Source organism: Thamnophis sirtalis, unplaced genomic scaffold, assembly GCF_051295495.1.
Source record: "Thamnophis sirtalis isolate CommonGarterSnake01/CBP01778 unplaced genomic scaffold, rThaSir2_p1.2 scaffold_7, whole genome shotgun sequence".
Classification (NCBI taxonomy): domain Eukaryota; kingdom Metazoa; phylum Chordata; class Lepidosauria; order Squamata; family Natricidae; genus Thamnophis; species Thamnophis sirtalis.
The window spans coordinates 26441160-26458126 of record NW_028261387.1 but is presented as its reverse complement, the minus strand read 5'-3'; the positions used below and the strand labels follow the sequence as shown (position 1 = coordinate 26458126).

Genomic DNA, 16967 nt, shown 5'->3' with positions numbered 1-16967 from the left:
TCTGTTAATCTCAACAGAGAGTTTTTCAACGTTAATTTTGTTTTATCTTACTATTTTTGTTTTTCTTGTTAACTGTTTTGTCACTAACATAACATATAGAAAACAGATCAACAATTTGCAAATAGATTTAGTAGTATAAAATTTTTGGAAGGGCCTGTTCTAAAACAGGTCGGAACTAATATTGAAATAATATTAATCAGTACCCAACTAGAGGGGATAATATGTGTATATGTCTTTTTTTCCTTTGATGCATTTTTAAAAACAATATTTTGATTGCTTTGGGTTTTGTATTTTTTTCTCTTTTTGTTCTTTTAGATTTTTTTCTGAGTAAGTTTTGAATTTTGTATTTTAACCTTGCCTTGAACAATATATATCAGTTGGCTTAATCAGGGCTTGTGCTAGCTAAGAACTCTGTGGCATGCAGCTTAACTTTATTTGAAAGATACCAAGCACACATTGTATACGTAAGAAATTGTTCTCCAAATGTGGATTTCAGCAACACATTGTCCAATAAAAACAAAAGACATTGATCTCCTTTTTTAAATCCTTATCTCCAGCAGCCTTACTTTCTTTGTAGCTAAAGAAGGTTAAAGCGATTTCTGTTGGGCGTGGGGTAAATGTGTTCGAATGTGAGATCTGCAATGCATTGTCTTCTTTTCTTTTTTTTACAAAAGAACTAAGGACATTGTTTTATTGCTGGATGATATATATTTATGAATGTGTTATTTGCACTTACACTTAACCTAGTCATTAAATTCTACCCCAAAATTCAGTTTGGTTTTTGAGAAGAGGAATTTCAAAATTAAATTATAAATGTAAATTATAAGGTTTTAAAGAAAAATAAAAGAAACACGTGATTAAAATGCAAATGGAAAGAAAAACAAGAGTACCAGGAATTTGTCCTTTGTGGTCCTTATTTCTGACAAGTTTTTGCTTAAGATCTGGCACCCTTTGAGAAAATCTCCCGAGGGTCTAAATCTGAAAATGAAAAACATAATTGTTTGTGTTTACCTAAGAAATACATAAGGAATGGTGATTGGGAATTGGGAAAAAATATAGATATGGCAATGGGCAAGGAAACTTGTTATGAATTTCTCAAGCCCTAATGACTTTCCTTTTTATTCCTTTACTACCAGTGCTACTTTTAGTATTAATACCCTTCTTTGTACTTATCTCTGGACTTATTGGAAAAGTTCAAAGCAGAAAGTCAAAATAGCAATTAGGGCTACAGCAAGAATTTAAACATATCCCTACAACAGCTACACCAATAGCATTTAGACTTATATACTGTTTCAAAGTGTTTTGTTACAGCTCTCTCTAAGTGGTTTACAGAGTCAGCATATTGCCCCCACCAATCTGGGTCCTCATTTTACCCACCTCGGAAGGATGGAAGGCTGAGTCAACCTTGAGCCTATTGAGATTCGAACTGCCAAATTGCAGGCAACCCGCAGTCAGCAGAAGTAGCCTGCAGTACCCCATTCTAACCACTGCACCATCATGGCTCTTAATTATACATGTTAATAAGTATATTAACAACACTAGCCACAATCCGATGGAGTGAGGCATGCTAGATTCAATTGCATGATTTCTCTGAGATTATATTTATTATTCTCATACACACAATACCCTGCTTAGTTAGGAGCAGGATTCCAGTTCATCAGGGGTTTCCTTGACAGAAAGTTATTTCACAAGAATTATACAACTGTTGGTAAGTTACCACATACACGACGATGGCATTGTCTACAGAATGGATCAAGGCTTTGATGGAGGAAAGGTGGCCAGCAGGCTAAATATTAAATTCTCACATCTGGCTTTTTCCCCCCCCAGCATCCTATTCCAAAGTTAATTCTACTAATTTAAACTGATGCTTATAAATTTATTGCTAGCTTTGTAATTAAATATATGGAATTAAATATACATTCTACATGAAACCCAAGATCTGTTCAAAGAATAGAGGTAGTCCTTCACTTACAACCACAACTAAACCCTAAACTTCTGTTGCAAAGTTGGTAGGCGAGTTGTGCCACATTTCATGACCTTTCTTGCCTAAGTTGTTAAGTGAATTACTGCAATTCTTAGATTAGTAGCACAGTTATTAAGTGAGCCTGGCCGCCCCATTGGCTTTGCTTCTCAGAAGGTTGCAAAAAGGGGTCACATCACCCCGGAACATTGCAACCATCATAAATGTGAACCAGTTGCCAAGTGTCCAAATTTTGATCACGTGGCCATAGAGATGCTGCAACAGTTGTAAGTGTGAAAAACACTTATGTCACTTTTTTCAGTGTAATTGCAACTTTGAACAGTCACTAAATGAATGTTGATAAGTCGAGGACTACCTGCATCAATAAATATCATTGGTGTTATAACTTTTCTTTATATAACATGGATATTATTTTTTTTACTATATATTTCACCTGCAGATCATGCTATGAAAAACAAACTTATAGTTACTTGTAGTTATATACAAAGCTGTAATTACCGCTCAACTTTATCTTGCATTGTTGATTGTGTGGTTTCCTCTAGTTTTCCCAAACCACGGTCCTTCTTTGCACTTGGAAGAGTTGCAGGTATTGATTGTTCTTCTTCGACATCTTCCCCCCAACTTTGCTCTTCATTCCCATGTTTTCTGTCCACCTCATTATCTGAATCACCTTCAGAGGAGTTTTCTTCACAGGTAGAATCTTCACTGGACGTGGTTTCATAACTGAATATGGACACCAGGCATTACTTAATTTTCTCTTTTGACAAGCAAAGAAGTCGATATGTATGTTCTTTGGTTATTTTTGGTCAATTTTTGTATTGCTTATAGTAATAATAATAATAATATATATATATATATAAGATTTTTTTAGATCTATTAGATCTATACTAGTCTCCCTTTATTTATTTATCAGCACAAATACAACATATATATATATATATATATATATATATATATATATATATATATATATATATATATATATATATATATATATATATATATATATATATATATATCCTAATTTCATACATTATATATATAATGTATGAAATTAGGATAACTTGGAACTCAGAACTGACTTGAAAAAATATTTTTTTTATTGTAAATCACCCAGAGATACCTAAGGTGAAATAGGTAGGGGGGGAGAGAGGGAGGGAGGTAGAGAGAGGGGGGGGAGATAGATAGATAGATGATAGATAGATAGATAGATAGATAGATAGATAGATAGATAGATGATAGATAGATAGATAGATAGATAGATAGATAGATAGATAGATAGATAGATGATAGAATAATCCTCTTGAAAGAATTATAGTAATGTTTTAGCTAGAGCTTGTTCTGAATAGTTTGCTAAGCTACTCATGCAGAAGTATTAGGAGCCCAAGTTTGCACACTGCATAGTTTATTTAATCAGAGTTGTTGAATAAGTAACAATTGCCAAGATTCACACAAAACACTAAGTTTAAAAACCTCAGTGGCTGACTTCGTGCCACATATTAAACAAAAAAATAATATTATGACTTAAGCAATCAAGTGTTAATTTGATAATTCCATTAATTTCCATTAAGGAAATGAGCATAAAAGTGCAGCTACCATGATTGACAAAATAAATTAATTCCCAGAAACCCAGTCAATTGTTAATGCCAAAGTGGGAAAACAAACCAACTGTTTTACCTGGAAATACACATAACAGACACTGGTCTCATTGTTATTTATTACTAATACCAAAGCTGCTATTTTACATTGAGTAAAAATTTATCCTATTAATCTATGCATTCCTGACATTCATTTTTACTGCTGGATGGAACAGTAAATAGAAGAGGCATTTGGCGCATGTATTTGAATAACACATAATTTTGCTTTGGGGGGAAAATGAGTATTCTAGGCCACACAAAGGTCAACCAGATACATTCAGATAACTCCAAACAGGGAAGAGGGGGTGAGGTTTCCCAGTTGCTCTGTAGCAGCTGGCATTCAAAGCATGTTGCATCTAGCAGATAGAGATCTAGACAAGCAGCCACTGGTAGCCATTTGTGCATTTTGTTAAAGCAAAACCATCTCTGTGTTAGAGCACTTTAAAACCATTAGCCCTTGAATGACTATGCTCTTTTTATTATATTATGTTCTTCAGTTCCTACATCAGTTAGTTACTTTTTTAAAAGTTGTTTTGCTACAATGGGCTGTTTCTGAAAGTTTGCAAAATGCAGTCAAACTAAATGTAAGGGAAATGGTTCTGAATTTGTACATTAATTGTCATTAGAAGAATTGTCTTGATGATACTTGTTTTAAATTGTAAGGAGTTGCATTAAAGGGCTTTCGTGTGAAGAGAACCTTAAGGTAAACCATGGAATTAGTTTTTATTTACTGCTTCATGAAGAAATTCCGTATTTTTTGGAGTATGACGCAACTTTTTTCCTCAGAAAAGAGGCTGAAAATCTGGGTGCATCTTATATATCGAATGCAGCATTTTTTGCCTCCTGAAGCCCCGCCCCTTCACCAAAATGGCCATGCATACCAGGGGTAGGTTTCAACCGGTTCACGGCGGTCCCTGCAAACCGGTTGGTCGGTGAACCCGGAAGTAAGTAACTTCCGGGAACGGCGAAGGGCGTGCCTGCCCGCCCGCAGTCCTTACCCGGTTTTGACAAGTTCTGCGCTTCCATGCATACAGCGCCTGCGCGATCCTCCTGCATGAGGACGCCGCCGGCCCCGTTCCAACCAAACCGGTTGGAACTGGGCGAGAAACCCACCCCTGATGCATACCCTTATGGAGGCTTTCAGAGACCTCCTGGGGGCCGGGGAGGGCAGAAATCAGGAAACAAATGGGCCATTTTTGCCCCCTCAGCCCCCAGCAGCACTCTATAAGCCTCTATAAAGTTATGCGTGCAATTTTTTGATGAAAAACGGGCCTGTTTTCAGGAAAACCTGGCCATTTTTTGCTCATTTTTGCCCCCCCCCCCAGCCCCCCAGGAACACTCCGGAAAAGGCTATTCATGCCTTTTTTTTAAAAACAGGCCCGTTTTCATGAAAAATGGGTAATTTTTGGGAGGTTTGCAGAGTGCAAAAACTTTTTTTCCTTTTGGAAAGCTCTTTAACTGATTGATGAGAATTACATTGATCAAGTACTGTGCCAGCAGAAACAAAGTCTGAGGTGCTGCAGATTGTCAGCAATTTCCTTCTCCAGCACATGGATAAATACACCTGGAAACATCTACCTATCTACCTATTCTCTCTCTCTCCCTACCTACCTCTCTACTGTATTTCTCTCTCCTTCTCCCTACGTACCTACCTACTCTCTCTGTCTCCCTACCTATCTACTGTATTTCTCTCCCTCTCTCTCTATTTCTCTATCCCTTTATCTACCTACCTACCTACACACTCTCTCCCTACCTACCTATTGTATTTCTCTCTCTTTCTCTCCCTCTCTCTCCCTCTATCTACCTACCTACTTTTTTAAAAATTTGCCTCCTCAAAACCTTGGTGCATCTTATATTCCAGTGCATCTTACCTCTGAAAAATACAGTAAATGTTTGCTTCGGGATGGGTTCCGGCAGGCACTACTGCCAGTTTGCTTGTGTGTGCATGTGCAATGCAATTAAAATTTTTCTGCACATGCACAGAACTGAAATATCAAGATGGTGGCGCCTATGGCCCTCCCCGGGGAGCCATTTTGGGAGTGTGGCAGGCCTGGGTTGCTGCTGGTTCCAGGAACCTAGGCCACCAAACCACTGCCAGTTTGGCCAAACCGGTCCAAATGGGTAGGAACCCACCATTGGTTTGCTTGATCTTTCTTTCTGCACATGTTTGATGATATTATAACTAGAAAGGTCCATATGGCTGAAGCCAGAGCTGGGATCCTACCAGTTTAGCAACCGGTTCACTGAGTGCCCTGAGCATGACTCATGTGCGTGTCCAGTTTACAGGAAAACAGCTGAGGCACAGCAATCCACTCTGCCGCCCCTATCGGATGGGCTTCAAAAGAGGGAATAAAGGTGAATACAGTGAAGGGGCGGACGGGCCAAGCTGAAAGTTGGAGTGAACCAGTTCACTCCCAGTTGATAATCAAAACTACTGATTTGCCCGAACTGGTCCAGACCAATACAATCCCACCCCTGGCTGAAGCTAGAAATGTAGGTACATTTAAAAATAAGAGCAATGAAAGAAAAATTAAATTTCTCCCAATACCATAACTAATCTGTTGCTCTATGGCACCTAAAACATCAATTCAGATACAGAAGTAATCAATGTTATGAGCAATGATTAAAAAAATTAATTCTCATCAGTCCAGATCTGATGACTGGGCTCATCTGATTTAGGTAACAGATTTACCTGAGCGTGAATTTAAGCAATAATTCTGTAGCTAACTGAGTCATCCCTACGTTTGTAGACACCTAATTCTACTAAAATAATTTGGAACATTTCCACAAATATAACAAAAATGATATTTGTGATTTCCATATGAGCCCACTTATTAACGAAGAACTAGTTTTAATTATTTAATGAGTGATATTAGATGAAACCAGATTGAGGTTATTCTGCAAAGACTTGCCCCCAAAATCTAAAGAAATGCTATTGTGGTTCACAATAAACCATGCCTTAGTATTTAATGCCTTGGCACGCCTTCCTGGATTGCTCAAACCTTACCTTCTCCTTACTCTAGTAAAATCACAAGGAAGAGATTTGTATCAACAATTGTATCCAGATTCAGAAAGAATTTGATTAGTATTTAGTAAACAGCCCAAAACATCCATTTAAAGATTGCTTTTTCAGTATGTTGAAGTACAATAACTGTTTCTCATTTCTGCTTAGTCATTATGATAGAGTAGTAGTAATAGTAATAGTAGTAGTAGCAGCAGCAGCAGCAGCAGCAGCAGTAGTAGTAGTAGTAGTAGTAGTAGGAGGAGGAGGAGGAGGAGGAGCAGCTGCAGCTGGGGGAATAGAAAGACTCACCACAGCCAATTTACCACGGGCAACTGGCCATGGGATAACTTGCCACTAAAGAATTCTACACGGGATAACTGAATGCAATAAATATTATCCACCACTGTTTCTTCCACATTATTTTCATTGACAAAAATGGAAATAATGTCAATGAAACAGTGGTGGATAACATTTACTACATTGACTTATCCCGCATGAAACTGTCCCATGGCGACTTGTCCCTCGGCAGGTTGGTCGTGGGGAGATGGCCATGGTGAGTTGGCTGCGGTGAATTGTCCTAGACACGGAGAAAAAGCAAGACCCAGTTCAAAAAACCAGGTTATTATCTTGTGCATAAATGGGTCTGTTCTTCCTGCTGAAATGAAGTCTAGGAATAATCTGCTAGAGGCAGGAACTCATGGCAAAAGAAGAAGGGCACAAACAGGAGTGAGCAATCTTTGGGATGGGGACAAGACTGCATTAATATTTGAGAGAAACCAGACTTCATTGACTAGAAACTGCAATTTTAGTAAGGCAAATAAAGAGGGACCTAAAAGGTTTTAAAAAGGAGTTTGGAGTACTAAATCCAGCCTAGGATCTCCAGGTGTTCATTAATGTTGCATGTGCCTACATTAGTTGTTGACTTAGGAGATTCGATCTACCCTCCCGATACTTCTTCTTCCTCTTGATGTTTGTCTTTGCCTAACTTTCTTATTTCCAGCAGTGATTGTTTTGCTTCTTAGGAAGGAAAAGGAAGGCATTCCTGTAATCCCGAGTACATTGATGCAGAAATAAATTGCCCTTTGCCCCTAGGTAGCCACATATAAACTCCTTCAACCATCAGTAGCCACTGACTCTGCTCATTTACTGACTGAGTCAATTGCCAACTGCAGTAAACTTCCATTTTCCATGTGGTCATTCTTACAGATAACTGGCTCCATACATGCTTGCTTTATCCTTTAAAAAAAAAAATCTCCAGGGGGAAATATTGCTATGGAATAAATTGTACACTTAGATTTAGAATCAAGGGGCAGGGGTGACTTATGGCTGGTGAGAAAGGATTTGATTAACATGGGGGAAAGGTGCAGTTGACTGATCCTGATGCGCTGGGAGTCAAGAACTATTAAGCCTCCTAGAAACTGGCAGGACCTCACAGTAAGCAACCTATAATAACAATGGTCCCAAACTGTGAATTGTACAACACTTTCAGTTCTCTGAGTAATAGATTTTTAAAGGTGGCTTGTAAGAGAGAATGGGGTAACAATCATAATGAGATTATTTGGACCCCTCTTTAGAAATCCAAAGAAGAAGAAGGTTAAACCGAAGACTAAATACAATAACAGTATGGAATAAGATATGTAATAAAATATAAAGAAGGAAATGCATAATATATGCAATAAAGTAATAACATTAGTGTGGCATACAAGTTCGGCAACTATTCAAACTTGCAATAGTGCTGAACAAGAGGGACTTATGAGCAGTCCTCAAGAGTTCTGCCTGTCACATTGTCCCTGTAGTCCCTGTACAATTTCTGACATTCTTTGCCAATGTCCCAGAAGCAAAGTTATTGGGGAAGCCAATAGGAAGTCAGAAGTCGCAATCATGTGAGGTCCATGCTTATTACCAACTCACGTGATCCTTGCTTAATTATGGTAATTAAGACTGGTGGAATTGTCATTGCTTAGTGATGTGATCACGTGACACTGCATTTTACAACCCCATCCCTTAGCAATGGCAATTCTGATCCCAATTGCCATCATAACCTGAAGACTACCTATATTGAGGCTTACTGTATCGTCCATTGCTCATTTTTTGGAACAAGTACCATTTCTTTTCTAAAACATGGGTTGAGTTTCTCCTTGATCGCTAAGCAAGGAATCAATTATGCTTGAAGCAGGAATATATGAGTCCTATTAATTACATTCTCTTTATTGCTTCTTGGCAACTTTTGACAGAGATCTAATCCACAGTAGAATGGAAGAAGAATAAACAAAGTTACATTTAATCAGACATGACCGTATCATTTTGAGTATGCATGCAATGAAGCATTATAAAATGAAAAGGCAATCTTGTCCCTTCCACTGATGCTTACCCACCATTTACCCCAACAAACTGAAGGTTCTTTTTGGTGCCGTTACTTCCTTCGTGGAAACCAGCTTCTTTCTTTTTCATAATTGATTTCAGACTTGTACTTGGAGAGATTTCTGATAGAGATAAGTTTTAAAACAATTATATAAAAACGTTATCATCACCACTCTTTCTTAACATGTTGCAAATGTTGAGTTCTACTGCCAATCTTTTCCCATGACAGATGTTCATGATGGACAATTGGACATCCCTGGGTGGTCAGGGCTTCATGCAGCCATCATGCATTCTTCCCCATGTACCAGAACTCTCATGCCAACATAGAAGATGTGGTAGACAAAAAAATCTTCCATGCTTTTCTCTACCGTGAGCCATACAAACACATTTATGGGAGCTGAAGTTCGTAAAAAGAATTGTGACAACATAAGAACAAGAATTGAGGTTACTGTGAGCAACCAAGAAATGAATGCATGGATCACCAAATAAATAACTCCAGAGTTTTCCTTCGAGGTACAAATGACCAGGTTCAACTTCTCCTATTTTGAACACATAAAGTAGAGACTTAGCTCTCTGGACAAAGTTCTAATGCTGGGAAGGTGGAACAAAAGAAAAGAGAAGGAAACTAGTATCAAGGTGAGTGGGCTCAGTTATAGTGGTGGTGAGTGTACAATTGGAATCTCTGAAAAACCATCCTAGGGACAGATTATTATGGAGAAAATCTACCTGTGTGGTTGTTAAGAATCAGCATTCTGTTCAGATGGAGAATGCTATGAGTGACAACAAACATCATTCCCCCTTTTTCCCTCATTGTCCTGAATTGGCAGTGCTGATTTGACTAATTTCTCAGACTAACTTTTAATTAAGTCATCTTACTAATTGGGCTAATAATGAGCTACAAGTCAATAGGAAAAGAATCAGATCAGACAACATCAGTTCTCACCATACAGCATTTCTCTGAAAGGCAACAAGCAAGCATACGGGAGTGGTATTAAGCAGCAATGAGATATTAGACACCAAGCTATACACCAGTGTTTCTCAACCTTGGCAACTTGAAGACGTCTGGACTTCAACTCCCAGAATTCCCCAGCCAGCATTCGCTGGCTGGGGAATTCTGGGAGTTGAAGTCCAGACGTCTTCAAGTTGCCAAGGTTGAGAAACACTGCTATACACAATGTAGCCCAGTCTACACTCCAATACATGCCTGTTGCCTTCAGGAAGGAGTTTATCCCATGATAAATCTAAGAGGCCTCAAAAAGGCATCATGTTGCCTATCAATACTGCCAAGAACATTTCTTGAGCTAGAGCTAGACCTACTCCAGGTGATAAATTGCCAACTGCAGAACCATGGCAACTAATCTGTGATATTCTAGATAATTTTATTTGTTTGCTTATTTATTTGCATCCCACCTTTATTATTTTTACAAACAATCCAAAGTTACGAACATCTAGAACACATCTTCCTCCTCCTATTTTCCAGACTACTACAACAACCCTGTGAGGTGGGTTAGGCTGCAAGAGAGTGACTGACCCAAGGTCACCCACCTGGTTTTCATGGCTAAGTCAGGTCTTAAACTCATGGTCTCCTGCCTTCTAGCCTAGTGCCTTAACCAATAGACCAAAATGGCTCTTATCCGCAATGAAAAAGACTACCAGAGTTCACATTTAGTTTGAAATGCTAATAATAGTATATTTTCCTACATTCTTTGGTTGTTTTGTATTGTATTTTGATTGTGTTGTCTGGACATTTCTACTTCGAAGAACTGTAAAAGCTACATGGGGCTACCTAAACTAGCCTAATCTGGGCAAAAATAAAATTAGTGACTATGGCAGTACATAACATCTGGAAGGAATTAACCTGCTTATCTGCACAATGGAGCATTAGGTCTCAATATGAAAAACTGGTTATCTGTTCTGCTTGCCAAAGGATTATTGAATTGGGATAATTAATTGTGATTTTAAATTATTAATACAAATTAAGACTCTGTTTCTTTTCAAATGTGTCTACATGCTTTTAAGTTTTGAAATTTAAAACTTTCTGTTCAAACTATAAACTTCGTACATAACTTTCTTTCAGCATTAATTGCCTTAGAGTTTTTCTCTTAAATATAGGAATAGATAGTTGGGTGGTTTGATATCTTTAGACAAATGCAAGCAATCCAATGTCTCCCAGATATTTTGGATTTTAACGTCTCATCAGCCAAAGTTGGTGGAAAAAACTGTGAGAGGACAACAAATTGCCTACCTCTTCATCACTCTCAAGACTCTTCAGATTGGTCACTTTCTGAACTCCATAGGTTTGCCTATACATTCCAGAAGTTTTTTTTAATTTGCTAAAATGTTTTTTTTAATATCACGGCATGTGCTAGGATCTGATTATACATGGGGACAGCAACATATTTGATTGCATCACCCCATATGCACCATTTGACAGGGGTCTAGAATCATGCTAGATGGTCTAAAATGTTGGAAACTTATTTTAGTGTTCAATCTAATTTTCACCTAGCATGCTCAATCCCTCTATCTGTCCAGATCAGAGCAAGCACATACCACTCAGTTCTGCTAGAAAAAATAAATAAATGGCTTAACAGTTAACTGGCAAAAGCAAGGCAGGGAGAGAGACCAGAAACACAGGCAAGAATTTATTTAAATCTTTATAGGTAAAAAAGGCACAAAATTTTCCAGAGTTACTGGAAATTATATTGTGAATAACTAGTACGGTGGTGGCCTTTCTTTTATCCCATATTTTAACCTTTTATGTATAAAATGACAGAATAGATTGTAAGAAGAACGAAAGTTATTCCTCCTCAATTCTGCACCATTAATGAAAGAACTGAATGAATAGGGATGATAAAAACACAAGAATTCCATTTCCCTCCCATTTCCCACAGTCCTCCCCCCTATTATCAGAGATCCATTCACCCTGGAGGGGAGATTTCTCAGAATTCCACAGGGCTCTGAGCTCATTCAATCCTCATTGGACAACTGAAGGAATCTTTTCCATTTAGGATTTTATCCCTTCATTATTTCCTGATTTGAAAACCCACAGGATCTACCAAGTCTATTTCATATCTTCCTTTTATAGGCATTTTAGACACAAGAACAAAGACATTCACATTTTAAATTTCAAACTGAACTTTGAAATCTGACTGGAAATTTTAAGAGACGTAATGAAATCGTACGGAATCAACTTTCAATATGCTTGGGAAAAGGGCATCCTACACTGCGTAAATTATGAGAACAAAAATTTGTGAAATTGAACATGAATAAGGGCTTTTCTCTGCCTTGTTGTTCATTAAAATGTAAGGCTAGGCATCTATACAAGGTTTCTGAAACTGCCAAAGTCTGTTATCTGTCAGCCACATTTAGCTCACTAGGTCACTTTGTCGCTTGCTGAGACAGCAAACTAGAAAGCCCAGATCATTCCGAGATAGCACGGAAAAAATTAGAATGTCGATAGTGCATGAAAGAGAAGAAAGACTATCGGCTGATTTTCTATTATCACAAGCGAATGAATCTGAGAGTGACTAGGATTTGCTGCTGCTGCTGTTTTACATGTGACAAACCTTACATTTAAGCTTTAGCTGCCCATAATTTAAATCAAAAAAGGCATCAGAGTTTGCCCATAACCAGGAATACCTTATAGTTTTGGCACAATAGTAGGTATTGTGGCAAAGCAGGCACTGACCCAAAGAATTTTGTTGCAAAGGGCATAGTAAGCCCCCCCCCCCATTCTACATAGTAAGGCTTCTTTGATGGCAGCATCCACTAACACTGAGAAGGTCAAAATATGAAGTCAAGGATAAGTTATGTGACATTTAAAGCTTTGACAGAGATAAGTCGTCATGGAGCTCAAGAGCCAATGTTCCCAAACATACCATTCTAGTATGCTTATTCTAGTAGAATCAGTTTTATACCTTATGTAGTCCTTGACTCACAACCATTTGTTTAGTGACCACTTAAAGTTACAACAGCACTAAAAAAAATGACCTACAACCATTTTTCACACTTATGCTGCTGCAGGATTCCTGTGGTCATGTGATCAAAACACAGACACTTGGCAACTGGAATGGATTTATGATGGTTGCAATGTCCTGGGGTCATGCAATCACCTTTTGTGACCTTTTGGCAAGTGACATGAATGGGGAGGCCAGTTTCACTTAACAACTGTGTTAAGTGTAACTTAAAAAGTGTAGTATTTCACTGGAACAGTTGTAGCAAGAAAGGTCGTAAAATGGGGCAAAACTCAACAGCTATGTTGCTTGGCGATTGAAATTTCAAGCTCAATTGTGGTTGTAAGTGGAAGGCTATTTGTATTGACCTACTTTTATCATACTGTATATACCACTGTATGCTTATTTATATGCAATGGAATTCACTTCCTCATTTGGGACTCTTGGACTAAGTGAGTGGAAGGGTTGATCTCCCTGATTGGTACCAACTTAAGATCAGGGTGATTGACTTATTGAACGCTACATGTATATAATGAGCATTCCAATCAGTGTAAGTTTCTTGTTTTATTTGAAAAGCATTTAATATTCCAGAGTTTGTACACCTAAGCTTCTTCCATAACTTTTGCTTGTTTTTCCATCATTGGCCTCATACTAGCTTTTTTATATATATACATATGTACAGGTAATCCTCCTTTATCGGTCATAATTCATTTTTAAGTATTAACGTAGAATAATGGGAGCCCAGGCTCTTAGTATACAACTTCTTAGAGATTTTCCCAGACAACGGCAAAGAAGGTATGGACAGTACATTAAGCTACGTTTTGTTTTTTTAAAAATCAGGGAATATTCTTTAAATATCTTAGTTTTATCTTTTTATTTTGAAAAAAAAACAATTATATCTACTTGATTTGTTTCTCAAGTGATGCTACCCCTGAATACCATCAGTGTAAGAGAATGAAAGACTGACTTTGTCAAAACTATTTACCCAACTGTTGATACTGTGTGTTGGAATTCTCTTGGTCTGTTGGTGTCTGTGCTGAGTAGGCCGAGAGCAGCAAATTCAGAGAATTTACAAGTTGATTCTGGATCGAACTGAGCTTTGAGGCAGGTTGCTTTATTGCACTGGCTAGCTCGGGATACCCATGTTCTAGGCACAGCCACTGCTCTTGTAAGAGATCCTGGATTTTTTTAATGTATTGGCCCAGAATGGGATCTGCAGGTGATTCTTTTGCTCCTTGGTCATTCTGTTCCTCCTGCTCTTGCTGAGCATCTTCTTGAAAAATGATTGGCATTCCTTTGGATTTTATGTCAGCAGTCTTGGGACCAGAATCATTTTCTCCACCAGGAACAAAGAGCTGAGCGGTCAAAGGGTTTCTTTCTGTCTTGCAGTTTTCATTATCACCATGTACCGGTAGCTCATTATAGCTTGGTTCAACAATAGAGCAATCACTTTCCTGAGCAATTCTCTCTCCTTGCTTGTTTCTCTCCAAAGTAGGCTCATATCTTCGTCCATTATCAGCAGATATCTCATCACAGAGTAACTCTTTACATAGGTCCACATTTTTATCATCAGCCTCGTAAGTAACCGCTCCTAGAGGTTCCACAAGCTCCGTGATGCTTACAGAAATCTCTTTTTCATGCATCACCTTTTCATGCACATGTTCGGTATTCACAGCAACATCAAAGTATTGGGGGGCATTTCTGGCCTGCACGCCTGGCTTAATTTCTTTGATGTTCTCCCCACAGAGTTTCTCTTCCAGCTGGGCTTTAGAAGTTGCTAGCAATTCAATACTTCTCTCTTTTGCTTTGATTTCTTGATCCTGTTGCTTCAAAACCCTCCGGATCTGCTCAAGTTCTTCTGTTTTGTGATTTAGTTGCTTCTCCAGGATTGCAATATGTTGCTGTAATGCTTTTATATTGCTGGGACTTTTGAGAAGGAAGGGGTCGAGTTGTATATTTTCCTCCACTTCTCTAGCGCTAAGAGCTGTCACTTCATCCTCTTCCTCTACTTCTTCTGCAACAGTCTCACATATGTTAAGTTCTATTCCTTCCTGGGATTCCTTTACAGACATGTTTTCTGAGGTACTGGTAGGGGCCAATTCACTCTGAACTGATGATGGACACACCTGCGTCTCATGACATTCTTCTCCGCTCTCGACAGCCTCAAGGAATTTCTGAGAAATTAGGGGTTGGCTTTGCTGTGGATCACTGAGTTGTGTTATTTCCTTAGGAAGCTCTGTTTGTTGCTGGTCTAACAGAAGCTGAGCTCCTCTCCTTAATCCTGGACTTTTCTCAGAATCCTGGATGGCTTTATTGGTTTGTTCTTTCAATGTTAGATTTTCAAGTGGGGGTAACAGAGATCTTATGGAACTAATTAACTCAGATGGCTTTTTTGCAGGGCTAAAATCAAACTCTAAACTATTTCCATTGGAAGACTGAAGGAATCCCGAAGGCAGAAAAGCTGCCTGATGAGTTTCTTCTTCTAAATTTGGAATTGGTGGAAGCTGGGCAGGCATGCTGGATGCCCTTAGAAGCTGAGGCCTTCCTTTACAATTGGCGGTCTCCTCTTCAAGGGGAAGAGGGTCTTGTTTGACAGTCTCTATTAGCAGGGCTTTCTTTCTGTAGCTTGGTCCTTGGGGAAGAGTTGAATGTGAAGATGTACCAATGGATGTGACCAGGGACCTGCTCTCCTCTGCATCTAAGGAGGTCTTTCTCTGTGAAAGGAAACTCTTGTTTAAGGAGGATGAATAGGCATTGGATCCATTTTCTGGAAGGCTAAAGTTCCGAGGCAGGGTGCTAAATTTGGGGTGCTTAGTTTTCCGGTGGACTGGAATTCTCTTGATAGTATTTCCCTTTTCAATGTCATCAACATACTTCAGGAAGTCAAGGTCTAAATGGAAGCCATAGGGAGTTTCAACAGAATAGGGACTTTGGGGTGGATCTTTCTCCTCTGCTTTTGATGCCAGGTTATCTGCTAACGTGGAAAAAATAGAAACAGAAAAATAAAAGCTTTAATTTACAAGAGATTATATTGAAATCTAGAAATCTCATTATTACACATTGTCACTGCTCCTGATACATATCAAAGGCAAACCTAGATATTTAGGAAAAACATTTAGGAAATATTCTTCTCTTTTTAGATTAAGCGTTCAGGAAATTCTACACGTCTTCTAACACTGCAGAAATGTTGGCTTGACAGTTGAACAAGCCTATAAAGCTACCCTTTTTACTTCTGACTGGACGTAAACAACTTTTATACTGAAACAACCCATATAATTATCATGCATCCTTCTTATTCCAACGATTTTACTGCATACATTGCATAAGCCCAAGGATGGAGTTTTATGGAAAGGCTAGAACGAGTAACAAAATATTTTGACTAAGTAAAATTATGCACACAGAATATTAATAACAGACTGATTACGACTGATCTTTTTGAGCTTATCAGGTTTCATCCCAAGGAAGTTTAAAATGTTGTTCTTAGTTCCTTGGAGGAAAGACAGGATACATACATACATACATACAAACATACATACATACGAAAATTAAATACCAGATGAGGAGAGTTAGATATGCTAAGTTTAAGTCATCCCATTGGTTTTCTCGAGACCTGCATTCCTCTAGACTGAAGCAATACAGACCTATTCCAGCACTGATGAAAATCAGCCTATATCAGTATGCATAACTTTTTATTCTAAATGCTAGCTGCAGCTCCAGGCACAACTACAAGGCAGCTGCATTAAATCACTGTGCAGTTAGTCTCCATCCATAAGGCAAGGAGGAAAAGAACGGCTGGCAATTTGTCATCCAAGACATCTCTGTAGAGTCAGCTAGAAGATGCAGCCCCAAAGCAGGATGTGAAAATATATAAACTTATTTTCTGTGACTCCACAGATATTTGTTCTACTGTGAGTCCTCAGGAATTTGCTAAATCATTACTCTAATTGATAATTATGTAAGCAACAGCTTCTGCAGACAGATCTGCTTTAAAAGCCACATGATTCTGATAGATGTGAAATCTTTGCTATTAC

General features: G+C 38.4%; 1 protein-coding gene across 4 annotated transcripts in view; it reads right to left on the bottom strand.

Moving 5' to 3' along the window:
- KANK4 (KN motif and ankyrin repeat domains 4) overlaps positions 1-16967 on the bottom strand; it is an 87777-nt gene that overhangs the window by 21691 nt on the left and 49119 nt on the right. For 2 of the 4 annotated variants that reach the window (XM_087719575.1, XM_087719576.1), the window contains exons 3-6: positions 13922-15910; positions 8994-9105; positions 2480-2704; positions 891-978 (exon numbers count right to left, since the gene is read on the bottom strand). In XM_087719575.1, the coding sequence (XP_087575701.1) occupies positions 891-978; positions 2480-2704; positions 8994-9105; positions 13922-15910 (2414 nt within the window). The remainder of the gene's footprint in view (positions 1-890; positions 979-2479; positions 2705-8993; positions 9106-13921; positions 15911-16967) is intronic. The other 2 variants (XM_087719577.1, XM_087719578.1) reach the window with 2 other exon arrangements.